Genomic DNA, 24,610 nt, shown 5'->3' with positions numbered 1-24,610 from the left:
ATCACTGGCTTTTAGCTGCAATGCTTATCAGACCACAGCAGCCCACTGTGAAAGAGCAGCAATGGTTCAGTGTCTTGACAGGAGTTATTGATGTTACAGGAGTCAGACTTGTCTCATATCTATTATGGGGCCGACACTGTAATCACCGTGCAGACATGCTGCCTACCCTGTTGTTGCAGGTCATATATAAAATCCTACCTGTAGTTACAAGAGGAAGTTATTGAGGGGTGAGGTGAAGCAGGGGCGGGGTGAAGCAGGTTGCCCATACAGCTAACTTTGGATTCTCGCAATGATATTAGCCTCGGGCCAGAATACCCCAAAAAATAGTTAATAAACTATGACTCACTGAAACTTTCTCTTTGAAGGTGCCAGGATAAAACATCAGCCTGGCAGAAGTGAGGGAGGTTATATCATATTAGAAATGGTATCAATATTGATCGTCTTCCATGCTCAGAAAAAGTCTAATTTTCATGCAGCCAAAAGGACGAGAGTGTAAATGAGCAGGATGTCTTCCAGCCTACAGGAAGGATCCAATACTGCACTGAAGTTTTAGAAGGAATGCACTTGTTCTGCAGCAGGGCAACCAGAGTTGATTCTCTTTCAAAGGTTCTCTATGCGACATTCAGAACATTCATTTAGCAGCAAACAGCTATGTTCTATGTAAAGATAAGATGAGGCGGCCCGTTCTCATTCATGGGTCAAACGAACACAGGACTTTCCGAAGTGACGCAGCAGAGCAGACAGTTGGCAGCTAGCGACTTGGTATGGCACTCACATGTGACTGGTACCTGCTTCGGTTTCACTTCTCAGCAGTGGAGATCGCAGCTTGTGGTCTACCCAGAGTGTCAGAAAGTGACGCCAAGGGGTCTGACCCAGTGTCAGTATGTGACGAGTTTGGATGAGAACGTGTTGGCAGAGAATAAAGTCGTTCTCCCTCTGTGTGTTGTAATCCGAGCTTTTCTGTGCTTTGTTTACGTAGCCGGTTCTGCTGTGTGTGCATGTGTGTGCATGTGAGTGCATGTGAGTCCCTGTTTGTGTGCCCCACTGGCTAGCTAATGGCCGCTGCTCTGCACTGCACTCCTACGGTGGTTACAGCTGATAACGCCGTTCCGACGACAGCAATGTTATGGAAGCAAAAATGTTTACAAAAAAACTTGAATTGATGAAGGCTCTTGCAAATGACAAGGTAATACAAAATGTAAACCATACTTTAGTCTTTTATTTTACTTTTTTCTTTTTACAAAATGAACCAAAACTCTGACAATGAGGAAGTGAAACTCTCTCATTAGACATTTTTCAGAAAGCCGCTTCTTTTTCGGACATTCAGTCACATTTTGAGGGATTCCCCAAGACAGAAAACAGGCAAGAGACTGCACATTCTGCTCTGCATTTATAAACACAGGTTTTCTTGTTTGGATTGACTGCAAACGCCCCATTTTTATTCTGTCCTAACATTGCGTTGTGTTTAAACTAAGAGGTGAGAGGAGGGTCACAAAGTGTGTCTGTGGGACCAGCACAACCAGCACAACACTAATCTCATCAATTTCCCAATGCAAATATTGGACTTATTAATCCTCTGTGCAGACACTTGTGGTCACACCATTTTCCCTGCCAGCTCTTGAGGAACACATGGAGGCCTTGTACACAGACATTTCACAAAGCCCAGGACAATTTTCACATTTATTTTTTCTTGTTACCATAGTGACATTATACTCCAGGGGAGATAGCAGGCTCATGTGCAGTCTTGGGATGCAAATCCCCTCGTTAAACTTAGCAATTGAAAATGCAAACACATTCGGGAGCAAGACGTCCCAAAACCACTCACAAATATGCATAAAACATTACACAGTGTTTGTAGTAGATTTTGTTGTCTTATTATATGTTATTTGAGCAATTTAAGACAAGCATCCGCAATTAGGTATGTGAAGATTCAATCGATGCTCTTACAGTGTTATCTAGAAGCATTTTCACATCCGTACGTCTGCCAACAGAGTTGGACAGGAGTTGTGTTTTCTCTCCATTCCGTCTGTTTGTCTGTCTCTTCAGCTGTCTGGTCATATTTGTATTTCAGAAAACATCAATATGTTATAAATGGGTTTTCATAAAGTAACACAAGACAAAACAAAGGAACAAACGGGAATCTTTTTGGAGAGGCTGGTAATGGGGTAGGAAAGAAGTCATTAGCTTTTCACACTGTTTGACCAACGGAGGGGAGTGGTGGTGGATGTGGCTTCCATAGAAGCACACAACTTTCTAACAAATAAAACATCTTCAAACTTTGTAAGTCTATCAACAAAAGAACCCTCTATTACCAGGCCAACCAAACAACATGTAAGCACTAGAGAGCAATTCATGGTCTGGAAATAACTGCCCTGCCAATTTTTTCCAAACCTTGGTAAAGTGGCGGTTAAAGTGCAGCGTCACCGGCCACTGAAGAGATACAGAGCTGCAGGCTGTTTTAAAGACTCTGTACAGGCACATCTCACAGGTCCAATCTCAGATAGAGCCATGATAAAGTGAGCATCTCTTGATCCCCCATGGCCACTGAATACAGAACCACACTAGTCGTTTACTTTCAATGCCAAAAAGACCCGTCTCTTTTACATTCTATATTCACTGTAGGCAGGTATGCTGTAAGCTTGGGTAGGTGAAAGATGGTGTAGTCAAACACAGGTGCAATGTTAAAGTGAGGGTCATGGCAGGTATTCCAGCATTCCAAACACATCACCTCACATTTTAGCCTTCTCACGTTTTCTTCATATATTCTACATGCGGAGTGGATTATAGAATTGATTTGGTGAGCTCCTGCATCACACTGCATCAGAATTGTTCACGAGACTGTTGTGTGGGCGGAAGAAACACGATGGCATAAGACTGTTGGAGAGTGGTAGGAATCATCCTATGTTATGAAGGGGAAGGCTCGCCGTGTTCATGATTTGACTCAAACCTCCTCTGCTCCTTGAATTATAGTAAGAGTGGGTGCACGCAGACCGTTTTAACATTAAGAACTACTGTACTCTGTAAAGAAAGGTGCCAATGACGCAAAGAATGCCCCGGCGTCATGTGGGGCGTGGCCCGGGACATCTGAAGATGTAAACGCAGGGAGGAAACGTAAGCCTTCTACGTCGTGGGCGGAAGAGTCCCCCAGCAGCTTGTGGCAGGAATTTTGATGAGTGCTAGGGGGCAAAAAATCTAATCAGTGACTCTGTACATCTGGTCAACATTAGCAATTAGTTCTCCAGGGTCAGTGGATGAGTACTGTTCACACTGAGACAGATTGTGCCAGCTGATTATTAGATGAGGAGAAATTGTTCCCTTGTACAGTTTTCCTGTTTTATTCAGCCATCGTTTTGATTAGTAGAGCATTTGGTTTTTGATATGTGGAAAATTACACTACTGCACTATGTCAGCTCTAACTGTAATGCTAACTACTGTATGTATAGAGCCTTTTACAGTTTGGAGTTTAATATGTCAATCTATGCAAGGGCATTGACCCGCAAAGATTGCGATTGCAACCTAAACAAACTGACTTTCCAGATGTGTGTGCTGTTTGTGAGTTGGTAGTATACATGAGCAAGTGGCCCAATATTTAGTGGCCAGATATATACATGTGTTTAATTGACAAACATGTCGCTACATACTTACAATTACCAACATCAACTACCATGATATAAACAGTGAGTGTTTAAATGCATACTACACACACATCTATTTTATTCATGTCCTCAGTCCAGAGGTAGTCAACACGTTAAATATCTTTGTTGCCATAGACGCTCCCGGTGTTTCGGTTCCACGAGTGACGCTACAAGCGACACAGCAACGGTCTTCAAGTCATTTTCAATGGAAGCTACAACTTGCCAACAAACGTAAATGGCCGTTTTGTTGCTTTTGTCGCTCGTATTCAAAACATAGCTTCAGGTAAACGTTTCTGTGGTTTCTCGTATTGATGGCCGATGTTAGAAGAACATGTAGGTGTCCTCGTAAAAGCCTTTTATCAATTTTAAACACATATTCTTCTGTGTTTGTAATCTATCGCCAATCATTTATGTAAGTTACTACGAGCAATCAGCTGAGAGTCACCAGTTAAAACCATCACTCGTTAAAATGAAACACTGGTTGCACTGAAACGATCATGATTCTGTCAGAATTCTGGAGAACTTGAGTCTACTGTCGGAATATCAATTCTGACCACCGAACACTGAACAACCATGTTGATGCTGTTAACAGTTTTAATTTAAATGTTTGGCTTGCTTACTCGTCTGGATAGCTGGGCAAAAACGCCACTTTCATTGCCATGACATGCGCACCCATATTTTTGATGACGTAGGCTGTAAAAGGGTCTATATCTACATTAAGACACTGCACAGGAATATGCAAAAAGGTTTCTGTGATTCGTCAGCAATTGCGATGTGACCACACTCACACAGCAGTCGGATTGCTCAGTGCACAGCTAAGTGCTTAGCGGAGGTGTCGCCACCACGCTAGTCAGTGGGGTTTATCTATAAATGAGCAAACAGGAGGGTAGGAGACTCGTTTCGTGCTTGTAGTGAACAGATCACAGTGCAGACGATTTGAATCCAGTTCCCCAGCTGAGCTTTGATTCTGTGCCACTGAGACAAAGCAGTACTCCCCCGTTCAAATGATCAAGAGACACTTTTTCACTTTAGCTGCCAATAAGACACTCATGGAGAGGTTTGCCCGGACTTAATTGGAGTGGAATTTGCAGTGAGAGTTTGAAGATCTGACAGCCGGCAGAAGACAATGGGCTCAACAGCTGCTCTAAGTCCAAGGCTGATCCTGCCAACTCGCCATATGTACAATTATGCACCGAGGTGAGTTGGTTAAGTTGTTTGGATACACTGTTTCTACTTCCCATACTCTTACTGGTTTTGCCTCGCCCAAACACTGTAAGTCTCACTCGAACTGTACTCAGGATGAATAAGAACTGCTGCATCATATCTGAGAAAAGTACATCTGTAGCTGACTTTACTAATGCACTATGGGGCCATTGTACGGGCCTTGGCCTCCATGCATCCCCCTCCCCAAAGCGCACACTACCTCTCTCACTCCCTTACTAGCCCCCCCCCCCCCCCCTTGCCACGCTTTCATCTCACCTCTCTGGGTGGATAAGGAGCAGCTCTGCCTGCCACTGTGCACTTCTCTGAAAGAGCCATTCATTGCTCCCGGCAGAGGAACCAGCTCACCTCCAACTGTATCCACAGAGGGCTTCATCTTCACTACCTCCTGCCTTTTGGCAACACACTTTCAATGCAAACATTCTAAAGGTAAATGCTCTCACACACTCAGCCGGGCACAGACTGAAAGTCAAAGAAAAGAAAATCGACAGATGTTGTCTCAGACCTTGGACCAGGGTCAGACCCTTGGCCCATCTTTCCCCTCATGTATTGAGTTTCATCCAAGAAAAGGAAGGTTTCACTGCTGAGCAATAGATGGCAAGAGGACCGTGAGAGTGGACAACAAAAAAGTAAAGAAAAGAAATGTAGACTCGAGTTTACTCAAACTTTTTGCTTAATGCAATATTGATGCAGGTTAAGGTTGAAGTTTATTGTACTTTAAGTTTGAGGCATTAACTCATCAGCTTGTCATGCTTTGATTTATGCATTGGGGAAGCGTCATACAGGGACAGCGGTCTGATCCCCCCCCCCCCCCCCCGTGCATTTCTGTCAGAGGGGAGAAAGTGAGAAGGGGGGTAACAGGACACTAACAGAGTGATTTGCAGTGGCACTTACCTCCATGACCTGGACTGGGAAGGCAGAGCAGCAGGGCCAGGAAGGCACCAACCAGGACCGAATGCGTGGCTCTCATATTTTCGTGCTGAAAAGTTTTAAGTCCTCCACTCTCACGTTAAAGACACTCCATTCAGAAGGGACTGAATGAGTTTCCAGTTTTGGGACCTTCTACAGGATACTCCTCCATGTGAAGGGGCAGGGCTGGGGAGGGACCATGAGAGGGACGCCCTCTTTCAACCCACCCCTCTCTCCAGCACACTTATACACTCACATCTTCAAGGACTGGAAAATCATATCCTGCCTCTCCCTCCTGTCCCTGCACTTACACATTCACAAGACCCGTTAGGACACACATACAAACACACACATACCTCCATTCACATGCATCAGTTCTCCCTGTTCAACCCCTCAAAACAAACTTCCCCATAGCAACACTACCTCCCTGCCTCTCTCTCAGTCTGACCACTCCTGGATTTGTAGAGCTCCCTCCTTTTGTCTCACTTAGTAATTGGAGTGGCCTTTGGAGACCAGGGACAGCCTTCTGCAAAGATAAACCTTTTACTTTTAATTAAAGACAAATCAGGTTGCCCAACTCTCTTGGCGCTTCACCCTTCTAGAGTTTCCCTTGATCAATGTCTCGTTCTTCATGTTTTTGTTCAGCAAACCTGCTCCCGAAGTTAATTTGCTCACACTTTAGTGCAGAGTAGAGGTGAGCTTTGTTGTATTTGGAGTCTGATCTATCGATAGGTCAGGGACAACGGGAAAAGTTTTGCTGCTCAAGTTATCTCAAGTAGAGAGACTTTAATCGTGATGTGTGCTGTCGCAGATTGTTCTCCACTTGGCTTTTACTTTCCTCTTTTTTTGTAATGAACATGCAGACGCTCCTCGCACACAAGGATTAGTATTTTCTGGTTGGATGCTAAGATTAAACCTCAAGTACACTCTGGAAGCCTGAACGTTCAATTTCACCTGTCTCACAGTCAGCTGGTTGGCAAATTATTGCTCGTTCTCTCTGATAGCTGAAATGGGAATACAATTAGAATTTTCTAATCACTTCCTCTCGGGTGTGGAATAACTTCACAACAGTAATTCACTGTTGAGCGCAGCCCATGCAGTTCAATAACAGTTCCCCCCCCCCCCCTCTTTTCAACTGAACAAACAAATCCTCAGAAATTATCTTCAAATTAGCTGCGTATAAACTATGATAATGTAAGAATGAGAGGGGCATTTTACATAGAAAAAGTGGAGAGTTTTTGTCTGAGAAAGTTGCACATTGTAACAGATACAGATCCAAAAACAAGTTTCAAGTTTCATTACCTTTTTCTTATTCATGACTGAATAAAGATTCCACACAGGAATAAAGGCTTTCATCTGACTCCTCTGATCTGTGCAGGAAAGTTCTCCTTCAAACAAAATCTGAACATGTCTTTTGTTGGATCAACAGCACCTCTGGTGGCAACCAGCACAACAGCTCCACACTGAGGTTGCATTCATTTGTTGGGAGAACAACAAACACAATGAAGATGAAGTGGACAGCTCATCTCTTTACTTCGCTAAAGGTTGTGAGTGTTTGTAGCTGTAAGGAAAACCGGTGAAATAACACGTGGTGCCTGTAACACGACACCATTTATTCCAGGCAACCTTTTCTGACACCCCAGCATCCCTGATTATTTCAGCATGACACAAGCTACAATTAAAATGCTCCTTGTGAGCCTAAGCCAACCGTTTGCACCGATGACATACTCTCGCCTCCCTGGGGATGCATAAATTGCCCTAGAGGGTTGTCACCCACTGATACGAGTGGGCTCCTGCAGTATGTGAGCGCACAGGCTGCCTTATGTAATCCACAAAACACCATGTAGCCCCGTTAGCAGCACTTCAGCTGATGCAAGTAGATGTGTGTGAACCCATTTCATCAAAGCAAGATGATGCAATTCATGATACTTTTTGGGGGCTCAATAATGCATGGACGTGCCATGATTAAAGGTGTCCTGTGGAGTATTTATTGTAAATAAACAGGGTTTTGTTTACATTCGACTACTAAATTATAAACACCAAAACATGTTATAAGTGTCCTTAAGGCTTCAAAACATGTTGAATGCATTTCCTGCCTCATAAAACATCTGTGAATCCTTTTTTGAATCCTTTGAAACCCGTGTTGTTTACTTCTTCTTCCCATCCTCTTTTACAGCTTCATCGCAAAGTTTTACAGTGAACTTTGCATCAACTTACCGTTGGGTCGTGCATTTGCATCCTTATTGTAGTGGAACACAAGATACAAACAATATGAATACCCGCTTATGGAAACATTACACCACAAAGACAGTACACAACAAAAAAAGCTGTATCAATAGATTTGTTTTTGGGGGGGGGGGGGAGCACAACAAGCTGCAAACATCGGACAATTGAGGTTTTTGTTGTAAGCCTGTAAGCAAACATTTTCCACGTGGACATGGAGCCACATTAGTAATCATTTGGAGAGACTTTTCTGTCCACCTGTAGAATCTAAGGCTACATCCACACTAATGCGTATTTGTCATAACTTTTGCCATGTTTATACTTGTAGACTTTTGAAAACGATGACGCAGACGCCCACGTTTGCTTCCTGATTGGGTCTTATCAGTAACGACAGGTCCTTGCCTGATTGGTCACGCCCCCATCACGTGACTGTTTTCCAGAAGTAAACAAACAGCATCAGCCTTGACTGCCAGTTGTTAGGCCTGAGCCGTCCAACTTCAAATCAAGGTGGTATCTTCCAAAGCTCTTCACCATGAAATTACCTCTTTGTGTTACTATCCCTTCCTTGCACAACAAGAAACATTGAAACACAAAGCAGAAATGTTGTACTATGAAGACAAAATAAATTCTTTATTAAGATCTCCACTTATGTGGACTAACTGAGACTCACCCCGATATTTTACTTTTCCACGTTTCTTCAAAAAAGTAAATCTATCCTTGTTGAAGTGGAAATATCTGCACTTCTGCAACAATATACACTGCGGTTTTGTCATCTCACCATATTACCTCACAGTTTTATAGCTCACTGACTTTCCTGAGCTTGGAGGAATTCTTATCAGATCTTCCCTCCCAGTTGATGCAATCTTCACACGGAGCAGTAACTTGGGACATTTTGATGAAATATCACCACTCAAGTCATCCTGGGTAGAGCGAAGAAGCTCAGCTTTCACCACAAGGTCTCAAATATCACCTTTGTGTTTTGCTGCAGCCGTCTGGCCAGACCACCGCTATGCTGTCAAAGCTCCAGACTTGATTATACTGCAGCAAGTCAATGTTATTCTAAACATTTTTTTCCCATAAGAACTTGAGCCAAATGGCAGATAATCACAGCGGCCTGTTTTGATCACCATGTCTTACTGGTTTTAAAAAAACACTGTAATAATCAAGGGGTCTCTGAATGAAGAGCTTTACTGGCATTAGCAGGATCCTGCTGTGGGAAACTAGAACAGTTTCATTATAATAAATTATTAATTTTGTCCAGGAGATATCACTTTTCTCTACTAGTGTGAGTCCACTCCCTTTTTGTCTCTTTAGTAGAGTGTAGTACATGGTTTATTTTTTCCCAAATGCAATAGTGTGACTACATTCATAATATATTCCCATGACTCCTCAGTAGTTTTTCTTTCCCTTCCACGACAACCTTAATTGAGAATAAACGGAAACCACGTGCATGACAGCAACGCTCCCCGTGCGGTAAATATTCCTCTAGCATGGTTGCTGGAAAGGAATTTTATGAGTGGAAAAGTTTTTTGAAGAGGCTTCAGGTTGCAGCCCCTGTCATTTAACAGAAAAGGTAAACACTCTGATGGGTAGCTGTGAGAAAAAGCAACACACTGAGTGGCGACGTTCATGGTCATATTAATTCTATACAGGGCAAAGAAGGTTACTTTCAAAGTGTCATCTGTTTTAGATCAACGACTATTGTAGAACAGCCTTAACAGATGAAACGGTGAAAGGGTAAACAAGCATATCATTACAAATTGAGGTTTTTATTAGTATCTCGGAGTTTGTTACAAACAATTGATTAACAGATCATTCATTGCTGATAATTGTTGATTAACCATTTAAGTAATTAATCAAGGACAATTCCCAAAAATGTAATGGCTCCAGCTTCCCCATAGTGACAATTTGACACTTTTCTCTTTGGGTTTTGGACTGTCAGTTGGACAAAGCTTTTTGAAGACGCTCCCACGGACATTGTGCACTAACAATCAATTGATTAATCAAGAAAATATTCTGCAGGATAATCAATAATAAAAGTAATTGTTAGTTGCTGCCACAGAAATAAAATGTGAGTCCAAGGGACATTCCCATTCAAATCAACATAGGTGGGTGGTAATTTGTATGTGTCCTGTTGCCATTGCGTCCATTGTAGTGGGCTAACTTCCGTATAATCTAAACAGATTTACAGCAGTGAAGTGAGGTTTTGCAGTAAAATGAGCAGAGTAGTAATTTTACAAAAGGTAAAGAGCCAGAGTGAATGATTGCAAAGCTTCATCCACCCACTCTTTGCTCACAACATAGGAAAGCACATTCGGGTCATTTTCTACAACCAGTGTAGCATTTTAGCATCGTGGAATTAGCAAGCTAGCTAGCTAACTATTGGACAGCTGGCTAGTTAGCTGGCTTGCTAATCTTGCCAATGCTACACTGGCTACAGACAATGAGCCGAACAGTGGGCTGGGTCCGAAGGTATAAATAACTTGGACTTTAACAATGATAGTACACCCACTCTCTACTCTTGCTGCTTGTAACCTGATGCATGGCAGAGATTTTATGTATTTTAAGTGTTCCTATCCAGGATTGAGCTGTGGAGTCCAGAGAGGAATTTACACGTACAGTATTAAGATAAGATTAGCATTCTAGCGTCTGTATATAATTCTGTACGTGGGCTTTCTGCCGAATAGCTAAATATGTCCTGCACTGAAGATGGTAACAGGCTTATATGGAATATCACCTCAAATAAATCTATTTTAAGCTGTGAGACTCTATGCACGCCCAAATGGTAGAGGTGTGATAAATGAGCCTAGCGCTGTCACAAAGGTGTTGATTGAGCTTAGATGTTGAGACTGCAGCGTGCTGTTTATATCAAGCAGGCAAAACTAAGCTCTAAGAATTATTGGGATTCATTATTGAGGAATTCTCATCAATAAATGAACCAGGCTGCATGTTCACAGTGATTTTCTACCCTGACTGACAGTCACTGATAAAGTCAGTTCACACACAGGACACATTTTCAACTTTCAAAGGACTCCCAATGACCAACAGCCAACATTTGCAGATAATTAAAAAGCATGGCGAATATCGTTTTACAAGCTTCTATTTTGTGCTGCAACATTAGCAGAAGCTACTTGTCAGAGTTACTTTCTTCCCGCTGTAAGCCTATTACAGTCCTTCTTTGACAACCCATCGGCAGCGTCAACTTAATTTGCTTTTCTCACCTCAGCTAATGCATGACACCACTGGCAAAATGGTTGACTCATCTGCGGTGTGTACACATGTAATGCTGTGTCTCATGCTAATTCCTCTGACAATATGTGTGTCACCTTCATTTTTTTTGTGTACAATAATCACTTATTTAGATATGTTTGCTCAAGGAGAGGAGAGGATTAAGCTTGCCAATCAAACACTTCCAGAGTAAATTAAAGCAATGTAACTTGATAATAAGTGGTTTCAACCTAAACTGGCATTTGCTGTAAACATCATTTCAGGGTCTTCATTTCTATTAGCATGTAGTTTTCTGGCTCCCTGGCTCAGTCATCACCACATCCAGTTTGTTTATCTTTTCCCTGACAGCTTTGTGACTTTGGATCTCCGTCCCCAATGCAAAGCTCTGCCGACAGATGGGGACCCTCAGGTGTTCAATGACGGAGAAAAAATTAATAAAACATAAAAATAAATTATACACAAAGATACATTGAACGAGGAGTGAAACTAAGCAGAAGTGTTAGTGAAAACAGACTTAAATCTGTCAAAGATAGCACATGCAAAAAACATCCCACATTTAAGCCTCACTTACCAGCCATCTATTTACTGAGCAGGTTTGAATTTGTTAGAATTTCAAGGTTCTTTTCTAACATATGCTTGCTTTGTAACAGAAAACAGAAAAATTCCAATCTTATTGACACTTGAGTCATAACATCACAGCTGATAGTCCAAAACTGGATTTCCCCACCATCAAAGCCAACAGATCATCACTGTGACAGAGTGGCACAGAAATCTTTCGAACAATCAATTGTGTGCCAGTCAGCATGTACAGAAAACCAAATTCTGAATTTCACGCGCCGTTTCACTTGATAAAGAGAGGAATGTCAGGCCGTTCAAGCTGCTCGCATATGAACTTGCTAAATGGAAGGAAGGATGGGAGGGTGGCGTTGGTACTGTAACATCGACCCCCCCCCTGCTCCCCTGCTGTGCAATGAAGTGGTAGTTGTCTTTGGAGACAGAGGCAGGAGCTGATTGAAATATTCAGAAAAGAACAGCCAAGGCGTATGATACTGTAAAGCCTTTTTTATTTGGAGTAAAAGAAAATCTCCTTTGGTTTCTCACCTGAAATCAATAAGTAATGTATTGCAGCATAATTCTGAAACAGCACAAACAGGAGAGGACAGCAAGCTGTGCACGAAACCCTTGTTCCTGATGTATGAAACTGAATTCATACAATTCATGAATAATTTACTTATTTGTTGGTTTTTGTCTTACAAGTTTTTGCCTTACTCTTTTTTTGTAGGGTAAATATAAAGCTACAGCCCACAGCAGGTTAGCTTAGCACACAGACTGAAAACAGGGGGAAACAGCTAGCCTTCATAAAGATAAAGGATCTAAAAAAAATGCAATCAACGATATCTATGTATTTTACTGATATGATTCATGATGGTAGAGTCTTGATATGGACTTGCAGTTCTACAGATGTTTTCCCTTTCATAGATTTATATATTTACTGTCTAGTGGATTCCATGATCATGCACTCTGTTGATTAATAAAGCTCTTTGCTCTCCGGCAGTTTCATCCTTGCAAAACATATGTCTCTCATTTTGCATTCAAACAGTAATTGAACAAGACGCCGCGTCACAGAGCTGCGTTGTATTAGTTCCTGAATTGGAAAACCTATATTTATATCATATACTGTGAAGTGATGGCATATGGAATGCCAAGACGTGGGTGGAGAGACAGTCAAATTCAGTGCACGAGCATACTGGTGAGTTCACAGGCAGACAAAAAACTAGGTTTGCAGTGATACTTTTCAAAAAGAAACTGTTGACAAATGTTTTTTTAAATAAAACAAGGGCTTAAGTGCAAAAAATGTGTCATATGAAAGAGACTGGAGGTCAAGGGGATGTGTTTTCATCTATTTTTTTTTAATCTTCAGCTTGTCATTGGTCAAGACTTTCCTCTCAAAAGCAGAAATTAGCTTCATGGGGCTTAAACGGCTTAATTACCGTCCATTCTGTAACCTTGATTGAGTGTGCCATGTGGACACCCATTATCATTCACTTTTTTGAAACATTTAAAGAAACCTGCTGGGAGCCGTAAAAAAATGTTTGACTGCCTTTTGTGTTTGCGCCTGGCTTGTTCAGACACAAAAGGCTCTCAGATACAAAGCTTAGCGCAGTGCGACAAGGCGATTATTAAAAGAAAAAGAAAGAATCTCAGTTTCAACGCTCTCAATGATACTGTGCATCTTCTGTTCTTGTATTCTTTTTTTGAGAGGTGCTGGCACCGTTCCAAAGCACCCCCCATCTATGCTTTGTTGAAAATGAGGGTTTATAGAGTGAAGGAAAGAAAAGTTTCATCCCACACTGTCTGAAAGTTAAAGCTGCACAAACTAGACTGTACTGTACGTTGAAGAAATACAGACAACATATGAACATCTGTGGCAATTGATGGCTGCTCTTGTTTTTTTTAATCCTATTATACAAAATGTTCAGAGTGCGCTGAGTGCAAATAACCACAGCTCTGAGGTACAGCAGTAGGTGGGGATGAGATGCAGCCGCTGCACCACCGGAGAGTCGAGCAGAGCTCTGAGGTCAAGAGAGCACTTAGCACTGCCCTCTGGTGGAGGATCAAATGAGCTTTGATGACCAACCATCAGGCCTTTCTGCCTGCACACACTTGAATGTGTAATTACAATTATTGCAATGAACAGATTGTTGCAAGAGGCACATGTTTTTCCCTATAAAAAGGGTCGGATGGATGACTCACCAGAATTTGCTCCGTGGGAAGAAATTTCACATTAAATGCTTCCGGTTCACAGAGTAGATACTTTCAGTGACGTCAAAACCGCTCATGAAATGAATCAGCCAAGAAAACATTGGATAAACATTTCCGGTGTTTCACATGCAGGTCAAACTGAGATGGTCAGAAGTTGAAGGTCAATCTCTGGAAACAAAACAATGCAGGGTGCTTGTAAAACAAATTCATGTGAATGTCATTTCATTAGTTAGACACGGTCAAAGGTTGTCATCACTAAATGGCATTTGAATGAATCAGAGAAAATGATCTTGTCACACATGAGCAGTGCGACTGCTGTGTATGAAAATGCATGCACCCGTGCTGATTTAAATACTTCTAGCTGATGTTGACTTCTACTTACAAAGAACAGCATGGTTCCATCTTTAAAGCCCTGTTCTCATCACAGCTCATAACTTCGGTGACATTTAACAGTGGATTGTACTTTCATGACAGCAATCAATCTGCAAAAGGTTTCCCTTTTTTTTTAATCTCAAAAGCTGCCTTTCTTATTTTATGAGCTGTGTAAAACCATGTGGCAGTCTGTCCACATCTCAACAATACAACGTCCCAGGGTGATATAGAGGGGGTTCCTGGTAGGTACCACAGCAAGGTAATGCAATGTGCAGCATGAATGGTCTCTAAATCACTGTTTTAAAATGAACAAGATGGCCTCCTGTGGGCTCTGACGCCTTGAATGATATCGACGGTGATAAAGTTTGAAAAGCGGTTTTGTTCACAAAAATGGTCCCCTGTGCAAAGACTTCTATCCTGATAGAAATGCATCGGTGTGACACAGACACACTTAGAAATCTTGACGGGACATAATAGTTTACTTTCTTTCATGTCTCTCACACTCTGTCAGGATATTTGTACGGAAGATCCAAAAGTCCTAAAATGTGGCCTCTCCTCACTTGAACCCATCAAAAGCAGGGGACATCTTGGAAGGCAGTGCTGTCATGAATGAAGTGAAGAAGCCACCTCAGGCTGCCTCCTGTCTGGCCCAATTTATGAGCTGCACCTGGAGTATCCAAAGTAGATCAAAAAATGATTCAACAAGTACTGCTGAATATCTGTGTAGAGGTGAGCTGACACCCAAAATTCAACTTCGAAAAAAAGAGCTTCCCTGGCTTACCATGACAAGTGTATGACTTTTTTTTTTAAGGGTTGTAAATGGTACACGGACTGTTTTGTTTGCATCTGTAACAATGCTGTTACTGTATGTCATTTTTAGTAACATTCTAATAAATGTGCATTTTGGGTTTAATAATAAAAAATTTAAAATTGAGTTTTCTCATCTTAAAAGTGCAGTGTGTAGGATTTAGTGGCATCTATCTGTGAGTTTGCAAATTGCAATTAACTGAATAACCCTCCACTCGGCCCTCCTTTTCCAAGCGTGTCGGAGAACTATGGTGGCCTTCAGGTAATATACAAATGCAAAACGCCCTCTCGAAAGCCAGTGTTTGGTTTGTCCGTTCAGGGCTACTGTACAAACTTGGTGGTGTAACATGGCTACAAGTCTAAACTAAACTCTTCATGTTTAGTTTTTTTTAAATCTGGAGGCTTTACTGGGGCGTGAGAGGCAGTCTAGTCCGCACACCTCCAGCCCTCCCTCTGGTTCTCCAACATGCTCTGCAGGCCTTTGCTTGACTCTTAGCTGCTTGACTCCATCTCACAGCGGAAGCCCCACTGTGCTCTGCTCCTCCGCAAATGAACCAGAAGGAGATCGGCGGGGTCCGCTTGTGGTCTTGTGGAGCGTCTCTTGAGAGAGCTACTTTGAGCTAGCAGGGGATCTGTGAGCCTGACTGGCTGGCTGGCTAGCCTTCGATAGCTAAAAAAGAAAGTCCATTGCTCAGACCGGGCAGCCTACCTTCGGAACGTGAGATGCCACAGCTGTGTCGCTATACCGAGACAATGTGGTTCCAAGCGCCAGTAGCTAGGCTAACATTAGAGCTCCAATATAGATATGGAGTAAATTCGATCTTCAGTTTATTGAAATGAAATCGTTTCCTATAAGCTATTGGCATTTAAGTCACTTTCAGTCAAACAAGTTTGTTTGAGACAAGTTTGTCTCATCCTTACATTTTTTGAAGGCAATCAGTTTCCTTCAATTTTTTTTTTAAAGTCAACTAGTGCGGGTGAACATTGTATGTGGAAACGTGTACATGTGTGAAGGCGTCTTTCGAAATCAACCCCCACTCCTGTGTCCCGCCAGCCTTGTAACTTAACTCAGCTCTATGAATACACCAATGTTGAGCCAGTTTTTTTTTATGTGTTTGTGAGTTATGATGTTTTTTTTCCCAGCAGACCTTGGCTGTCTCTCTCTCTCTCTCGCAATCGCTACATCTCTGTCTCTTTTCTTTCTCTCCGTCTGTCTCTTCCTCTCACTCCTTCTCCCTGTCTCTTCCTCCCTTTCTCCTCAGTGCACCAGGGCCATTATAAAACACTGGCCTGAGTCCCAAGCCCTCAAGAGGCTCAGGGGCTCAGGGTTGACTGATCGCTGGATTTCACCACAGGCTCCAAGAATGGGGATTGTTCAAGAAGCTTTTCCTTCCCACTGAGAACCCTGTGGATTAAGGATTCCTGGCTTCTGTTGCAATAATAAGGCCTCACACACTGCCAAAAGTGAATGCTGCAGTAAAGCTCTGCACTGCTTCATTTGTAGATGCTGTGCATTGACACAGTTTGCCCCTTACAGTAAATTTCCTTTTTTTTCTAACCTTCAGCAGTGTTTTGGTCCCTCAGACTAAAAGTGTTTGCAACTGTCAACAAGTTCAATGACATGGGGAATATTATCAAAAAAATATATAAATTTTTAACAGCTATAGTTTGTTTTTAATGCCAGCTAAAAACGGTATAGAAGTGCAAAACAATTTCTATTTTATTAGTATAACAAGTGAAATGCAATGTCTATTTTTATTTTAGTTTGCAGCTTGCAAGACATTGCATTTCACTTGTTATACTAATAAAATAGAAATTGTTTTCATGCAACAAAAAGCATGAAAATAGGAAAACAATAGCTTGTAGTGGCATCATTTGTATTTAGTGAATTCTAATTAAATGTGAAACACCTCAAGTAAGTAGTTGCAAACTGTAAAGGTGGTAGCTAAGCCTTCCTCTCACATTCTGACAGCAGTGCACATGTGTATGTTAGCACATCGATGGCCGTATACATCACATACGTAGACGCCAGAAAAGATCCATATGTTCCCTGCGACGGTCTTCACGAGCACTTTATTACTCACTCAGTGCTATCATCTGACTGCCAATAGGTTGAATTAGAAAGCAAGAGTGAGCCAAATGCAATAAAATGGAATTAATACTTGAAGCCAATAAAGCGAGTAAGATGGGGGGTGGAATGGAGGAAGGAAGAACAACTCCAGTCCGGTCTGCTGGTAGCTAGCTTACTAGTTCAGGACATTGGTTGCAAAGAATAAGAACCAGCTGTGTCTCGATGGTAACGCCTTGATTTGCAAAACTCTTGCAAGAAGGTTAATGTTATAGGCAATGACCTAGAGTAACTCATCCCTTTAAAAAAAATGTAAAAGTTAAATTTGAAATATTCCTTGAGAGTAATATATACACTATTGAAAAGCTTACAACTTTTAAAATGCTTAGTGGAAATATATTCCCAGTGATCCCAGTAGTGTCACATCAACTATGTTACTCATGAGTTAGTCCTCATGAGTTGGGTAACTTCACACCTAACATAGTTGACAATTTCCATATTTTCCCCCCCCGAATTCTATGGTAGTCCTAGCATGGCTAGCAAACTTTAACATATAATTGAATAAGAATCATAAATGAATTGTAAACTATAATGTACCCGACATATGACGGTCAAATATGCTCCTTGAAAATGCACTATGAAATAAAAAAAATTAAAAAGAGAGTACAGTCACCAGAATGTATTCAAAATGGTCGCCACTGAGAAAGTTGTCATCCTGTGATGCTGGTCACATAGTTTTGTGACAAACCCTCTTTTAATTGGGGGATGTTCTATTAGTAACATAGGTGATAGATGTTTTGTTGAGATTAACAAACTAAGATGTTTATATAATTTAAATGTGAAAAAAAATTCCCTAGCATTTACAGTTAAAAGGCAAAACGTATTTATGATGCTAACTTCAATGGTTTTAAATCATTATTATGAGGTTAGGATCCACTCAATTGTAAAATGGACATTGCAAAAACTGTCCATCTAGCAACATCATGACAACGTAGGGCGAGTCTTGCATATCTAGGGAAACCCTCTAGACATTTTAGTAACTAAACAAAGCTATGTTGACATTTTTAAGTACGTTTAAGCTGTTCAGATGTGTACATAACTAGCTATCAGCTTTTTTATTAGCTATCTTTCTTGCAAACTGACATTGTTTTTTTCCCTCAATGGATGTGTGTTGGCGTGGTGGTGCAGGAGCCTTGGAAGTGTGCTGTCCTTGAACAATGGAGTTGGAGTCTTGTAGAAATTGAGAAAAACAAGATATGTCACAGAGGGAGATATGGAGCAACCAAGACTGAGATTGGCATTGCAGCCCAATGGCAGCCGCCTCCACACGGTAGGCTCCTTATGTGATGTTGATTGGCTCAGGTACAGTAGCAGTACTTCTTGCTAATGGCATATGCAGGCGGCTGCCATTGGGCTGCAGCTCCAGATGGCTCTCTGCAGTGTTTTTGACGCCACAGCCTTCTCCGTGCAAATTAGTGGCAAAGGCTGACCAACATTAGCTTTTTATGGAAGTCAGATTCCATTAACGCCATTGATTACATTATTGTAGAGTGCCTCAAACAGCCATTGCCCCCCCATCATCATGCTGTCCTAGCCCCATAACAAAACCGAAAAAAAGGATCTGCGTCATGCACAGTTGTGAATGTGCAAATCGAGCCTTCTGGAGCCAGCATGTCAAGCCCGAAATAACCACAAAGAAGTGTCATAGAGGAGGAATAACAAAAAAACACCGTCTACTTGCATGACCAGATTCTCAACCCTTCAAACTCCCGGGAACTGACATGCTGCCAGTTAATTAAATGTAGCCCTGGATGGCTAAATAACGCCGAACGGCAGAGATTCTCCACGCTGAGCCTTTCAGAATAGATTGATTTACTGGCCTCCACAAACATGAGCAGTGAATTCAAACGTAAGCGTGTGTGAATATAACGAGACGCCACTTCAATCGCACAAAAGTAAGGATTACAGAAGCCTACTTTCCTGATCTCCCTAAGGTCAGAGGAAAAGTAATTGCTGCACTTTTGCACTTGATAAAACCAAACCACGAGACAAATGGACGGCTCTATGGTTCCTCCTCAAAGTAAAACTGGTCAATAATTCCTCTGTTAATCCGTTCTCCTTGCTTTGAGTTCTCTAAAGAAGGGCTTGAAAGACAATTAAGAGGAGGTGGAGAGGGAAAGAGGTGGATCATTATTTATCTCCCGAGAATGGACAGAAAGAAGCTGCTCTTTATAGTTCTTTGTGTTCTTTTTTATTTGGACTGTGGTTTATTAGGCATTCTGCTTTCTACCGTAGACATGTCAAACATCAAACAGCCCCACACAGGTCTTCTATTTCAAGACCTATCCAGAGGCTATGACTGTGGAGAACTTGTTTTACTTCCTAATGACTGCAAAGTAGCTTAGTTTCTCCTTCTTTAAGTACCGGCATGTTGACTAGTTAACCACCCCTCAAAAGCAGATCTTGTTTGCAGATGGTGATAAAATAGCTGCAGGTTGGAATATTTGGTATGTCAGTGCAGTTGCACGTACACACGTACACACGCATACACCCAGGCAGCCATTCAAAGAGCCAGTGGCTGCACTTTATGACTAAAATGAAAAGAAAAACCACTATGTTTTTAATGTTTTGCACCATTCTTCCCCTAGATTACTGCATAGCGTGTCCTGACACATTCAATTCAAAGTCACATCAGCTCAGCGGATTCTTTTCAGCTTTGAAGGTGATCACAGCTCCATGCTTGTCAGCCTGCTCGCACAATCCATTACTGTACAATAAATGTTTCCTTCCTTTTGAGACTGAAAACAAACAGCTAGTCCTTTGACATGCAGCAGGTGATAAAAGTCTACAGAGGTGGTAGGATACTTTCAATTTAGATATGAAGGCTACAGCTACAAGAGCTTTTCTAAGAAAATACATTTGTTCACTTTGTGAGTACAGATAGAAGTAAACTACCACAACACATACTGGCAGAATATTGATGGAAGAATAGATCTCAAATTGTAGCCTTGGTTTTGATTATCAGAAAGGCATTTGATTGACAAACCAATACAATGTCTCAGGTAAATTCTAGTAGGCATAGCATTTTGTGTTGACATTCTTAGATTTGCCTTGAGTAGTGCAGCTCAAAACATGCTGAACGGGCTGAATGCTTGGCCTGTGGTGTTGCTGCTTGCAGCTTTCTCGGGAACTGCTCATACAAACAACTTCCCACTCAACACTGCGCTTCTTTGGGTCCTCATCAAAACACATACACACAAGACATAGTTGTGTCACACTCCCAAGTAGCAGCTACTCACGGACAGAAACATTGGTGAAATAAACTCTGGTTCAGAGGCGAGGAAAACACTAGGGGCAGATTTTACCGTTGGGCTGGGTAGGCCCTCACTGTAGGCCCCCAGAGCAATTAAAAAATATGCAACTCAGCTGTATCCTACTAACTGTGTACTTAAACATTGTAATACAACAAGTGAGAAGTAGATCAGATAAACAGTTGTGGAGATATACGAAGGACATACATGCATACCTGCAGACCGAGATTCCTTGCTTTGTGATAAATGACTTCTGTCCAACAGGATTTTTGTCAGCAACACCTGTACAGTAGTATTGGTTAGGATTTGTTAGATCGATGTTTTTATCCAGCATTTATTTTTAATCAGCGGAAAAAAACACTTTCAGACTATCTGCTGAAACACCTGTTAGCAGCTGAGCACAGTTGACTAACTGATTTTATCTTGTTGCAAATCAACATGGGGCTATTGAAATGAGCTTTATACCAGTATGGTGTCTTACAAACTGAGAACCTCAAAGCGATCGGCGCAGCTTCTCACTTTCCCCAAACCAAACACACCTCCTCCATATCAAACACACGAACATTGGAAAAAAAAACAAAGCCAAACAAAAGATAAAGTTACGTGGAAGTCAACTCATCAAAATATTTCTGAGTGTAACTGGGTAAATAGAAGGCCCCCGTTTCAACTGGCTCTTCTCAACGAAGGTTGCTCACTCAGGTGACAGGTTCAGCGTTCACTTTGCCCGCGAGCTTCCACCTGCAACATGAGCGAGCAAAGAGCATACTGACTGCTCACAAATACAAATATAAGGTGGACAAGTCTGCCGCCGGCAACTAGCCGCATCATCAAAACACAGCGAGGGAAAATAATCAATAAGAAGACAGATATCATGGCACTGACCACTGGGCTTTGAGGAGAGTGATCAGTCCTTTAAAGTATGTGGGCAAAGACGGGTTAGAGTTTCTGTTTTCTAGAGGTACAAAAGCAGTATTTACGGAAGTTGTGTATATAAGTACAGTTTGTTTCAAATATTTTTTATTGAGCCAAAGATTATATGTTCAGCGCTCAGTTGTGTCGATGCTCATTTCCCTCTACACACACACACACACACACACACACACACACTCACACTCACAAGGTGAAAACAATACCAGTGTCAATGTTGCAGCTTTCATAGGTATCATAAATATAGAATGGACAAGTAGGACAGATAAATCAATTTGCGTAACGCTGGACCAGGAATGGATAAATACCAATCCCCCATGAGGACATTCTGACACTTTGAATGAGATTCTGATATTCAGGGTCAAGGCGTTTCAATCTCGTATAAAAAACTAAACACCAAACTCACAGAGATGTTTGGGAGAATTATGTGAGAGAGGTGTTCGGAGAGACACAGAACATTCTCAGCTTTAGGCTGGAGAGAGAGAGAGAGAGAGAGAGAGAGAGAGAGAGAGAGAGAGAGAGAGAGAGAGAGAGAGAGAGAGAGAGAGAGAGAGAAGGGGAAAAGAGACACAAAGAGACAGAGGCAATAAGAGGACGTATGAGTGCTGGCAGACTAAGCATAACAAGTATCTCAGGAGGAGCAGCTCATGTCTCTGTACTGCTCTGATATTAGGAACTGAAACGGTGGTTTGATATTTACAGCTAGTGTGTTATAAAATCCATTTGGGTCTTCCCTGGCTCATTAAGGATGAAAACAATGAGGGTGTTAGTGAGTATTACATGTTAAACATACTGTATTTTTATGCAATGTATGAAATGCATTGCATAATGAGAAGCTTTGCTGATAATTTTTTTTAACATCTATTGATGTATTTTACTGCAATGTTGAGATTATTCTATTTTTGAACCAGCTACTCTAAAGACACTGGTATGAAACTAGAAACATATAAATACACATGACACATTATCAAATATATATTTGACCTGTCAAAGGGAAAGGTTTATCTCTTGGAACAAAGGTTACGGAATTGTAACCTTAGTTATATGAGGACAGGTGGAGCCCTCTACTGGACTCTATGGATAATACTCTCCTCCAATCACGAGCATGCATTCGCCCACTGAAAAGTGAAGTTGGCCAATCCAATACCCTCTTGAGCAAGCAGCAAAGGAGAGGCAGAGGCCCCTTGGTAGAGGGCTCCACCTGCGCTTATAAACTAAGGTTACAATATCGTAACCTTTGTTTGTATTATCAGTGGAAAAAATGCAACTTCAACAGCACATGCAAGTTGGTATTATAAAGACATTGATTTCTTTTTGTTTTTTGTAAATGAAATGCAACTTTCTTATTAGAATATTTAATTCTGCAATTGATAGCGTATTCTAGAGGTGATGGCATCTGGTTCGTGTGTGTTAAGAGGATCGAAACACACATTACTTCTACAATTCACAAGAATCGAAACAAACAGTAAAAAAAAACACAAAACAAACAGGCCCACAATAAGCAAAAGACTGTCGACTCAGAGTCTGCTCCCAGACTCAGCCTCCTATGTGTCTAACCCAGAGCGTTCAGTATGAAGACGTGTGCATTCAGATCTCCACGGCTGTCTGCTCTGTTTCAGGAGGGAGAGCAGGACGGGGAGACAGTCCAAATCCCCCTTAGGGTATCTGGACGATGGAGTTCAATACACATAACACTAATTGGCCTTACTTCCTCCTACATTCTTTGTGACACAAATTTTGGAGCTGACCATGCTCTGAGGGGGGAGCTGTTGCTTGAAGCTCAACATACCTGTACCTCGTGACCGGCAGATCACCAGGCAGCAGTGTAGGCCAGTGTTGGTCTGCTGAGAGACAGCTTGTCACACCCCAGCTCACGGGAGCTCACAGACCCCATTTGCCATCAGACTGTCAGGAGTTTCAGCACTTGACCTGATGGAGATAGCTCAACAGCTCGACTTTGGCCTCCTTTTTCACTGCTGCTTTCCTAACCTCTTTTGTCCGTCACCTCTTCAAAGCTGCAGGCTTGCCAATTTCATTCTTAGCTGTCTCTCACAATAATAGTAATTGTGTTAATCTCCAGGGGTCACTGTTTCCACTAGTTATCATCATTTGCATGACAATAAAACAGACAGGCATTCAGCCAAATCATTCCAATTTTTCAGAAATTAGTTTTTAGTATTATGAAAAGGTTGGGCAGTGACATTATAACAGAGTCTATATTCAGCACAAGATCCACGCCCTCTGTAAGACCTCATGGTATCTCATAATCTTGTCTCTTTTAAGGAATGCTAAACTAGAAAATGTCACACTTGTCAAATAACTAAACTTTCAGAGAAATATCATTGCACAAAGAACATGTATCTGTTGATGTCGGATAAGCCCCCAAGAAGAGCATTCTGGCATAGTGGCCACTACGGTGGCCAACAAGGGCAAACTACAACGGCCCAACACATTTCCATTCAGAGAAACACGCTGCAGCTTGCCAATTAAAAAAAAACAACAACCAACAACCGAAAATCTAAAACTATTACAACGGAAACATGGTGCAAATGAAAAAAAAAGTGTTGCAGCAATCCAAAACAAATACATTAACAGCAAACATGCTGCAAATATAGAAATATAGAAAATGCTGCATATCCAGTCAACACAATGGCAGTTCCCCAGGCCTCTAAGGGGAGCGGTAAGTGGAACAGCTTGATTTTTGAGTGTGTGTGTATTTTTTTCGAAATCAAGCTGTTTAACTTTGTGCGTTCTTTTCCTCATTCCGTTGTTGTATTTGTTTTGGATTTTCACATGTGTTTATTATCGTTTCTGAAGCTGCAGCGAGTTTCTTCAGATGGAAATGTTTTGGGCAGTTGCAGCGCAATTGCCCTTGTTGGCCACCGTAGGCCACAGACGGAATGACAACTTTGTCCCAAATATCCCTTTTCTCATAAATAATCATGACCAAGATAAATGGCTGTAAAGCACTGAAGGAAGAAAAAAACAAACACCGTCACTGAAATTCCGTTTTGTATCTTCATAATTTGAGCCAATAAAAACAAAAACTAAGAGCCCGATCAGTACATTATGGTCATGCCATTCGTGTGTGCTGGGAGTCAGCCACATCAGAGAATGTGCTATGAGCCAAATGATATCTCGGCCTT

The 24,610-nt window shown here is 41.7% G+C and overlaps 1 protein-coding gene across 1 annotated transcript in view; it reads right to left on the bottom strand.

Moving 5' to 3' along the window:
- Window positions 1-5,826, bottom strand: part of cspg4 (chondroitin sulfate proteoglycan 4) — a 63,051-nt gene extending 57,225 nt beyond the window's left edge. The window contains exon 1 of the mRNA XM_076089987.1: window positions 5,751-5,826. Coding sequence (XP_075946102.1) covers window positions 5,751-5,826 — 76 coding nt within the window. The remainder of the gene's footprint in view (window positions 1-5,750) is intronic.
- Between the last annotated feature and the right edge of the window lie 18,784 nt (window positions 5,827-24,610).

Source organism: Anarhichas minor, unplaced genomic scaffold (assembly GCF_050575085.1).
Source record: "Anarhichas minor isolate MPS153535 unplaced genomic scaffold, ASM5057508v1 ptg000011l, whole genome shotgun sequence".
In the NCBI taxonomy this organism is placed as follows: domain Eukaryota; kingdom Metazoa; phylum Chordata; class Actinopteri; order Perciformes; family Anarhichadidae; genus Anarhichas; species Anarhichas minor.
Note: the sequence above shows the minus strand (reverse complement) of the source record. Positions and strands in the feature narration are given on the sequence as shown.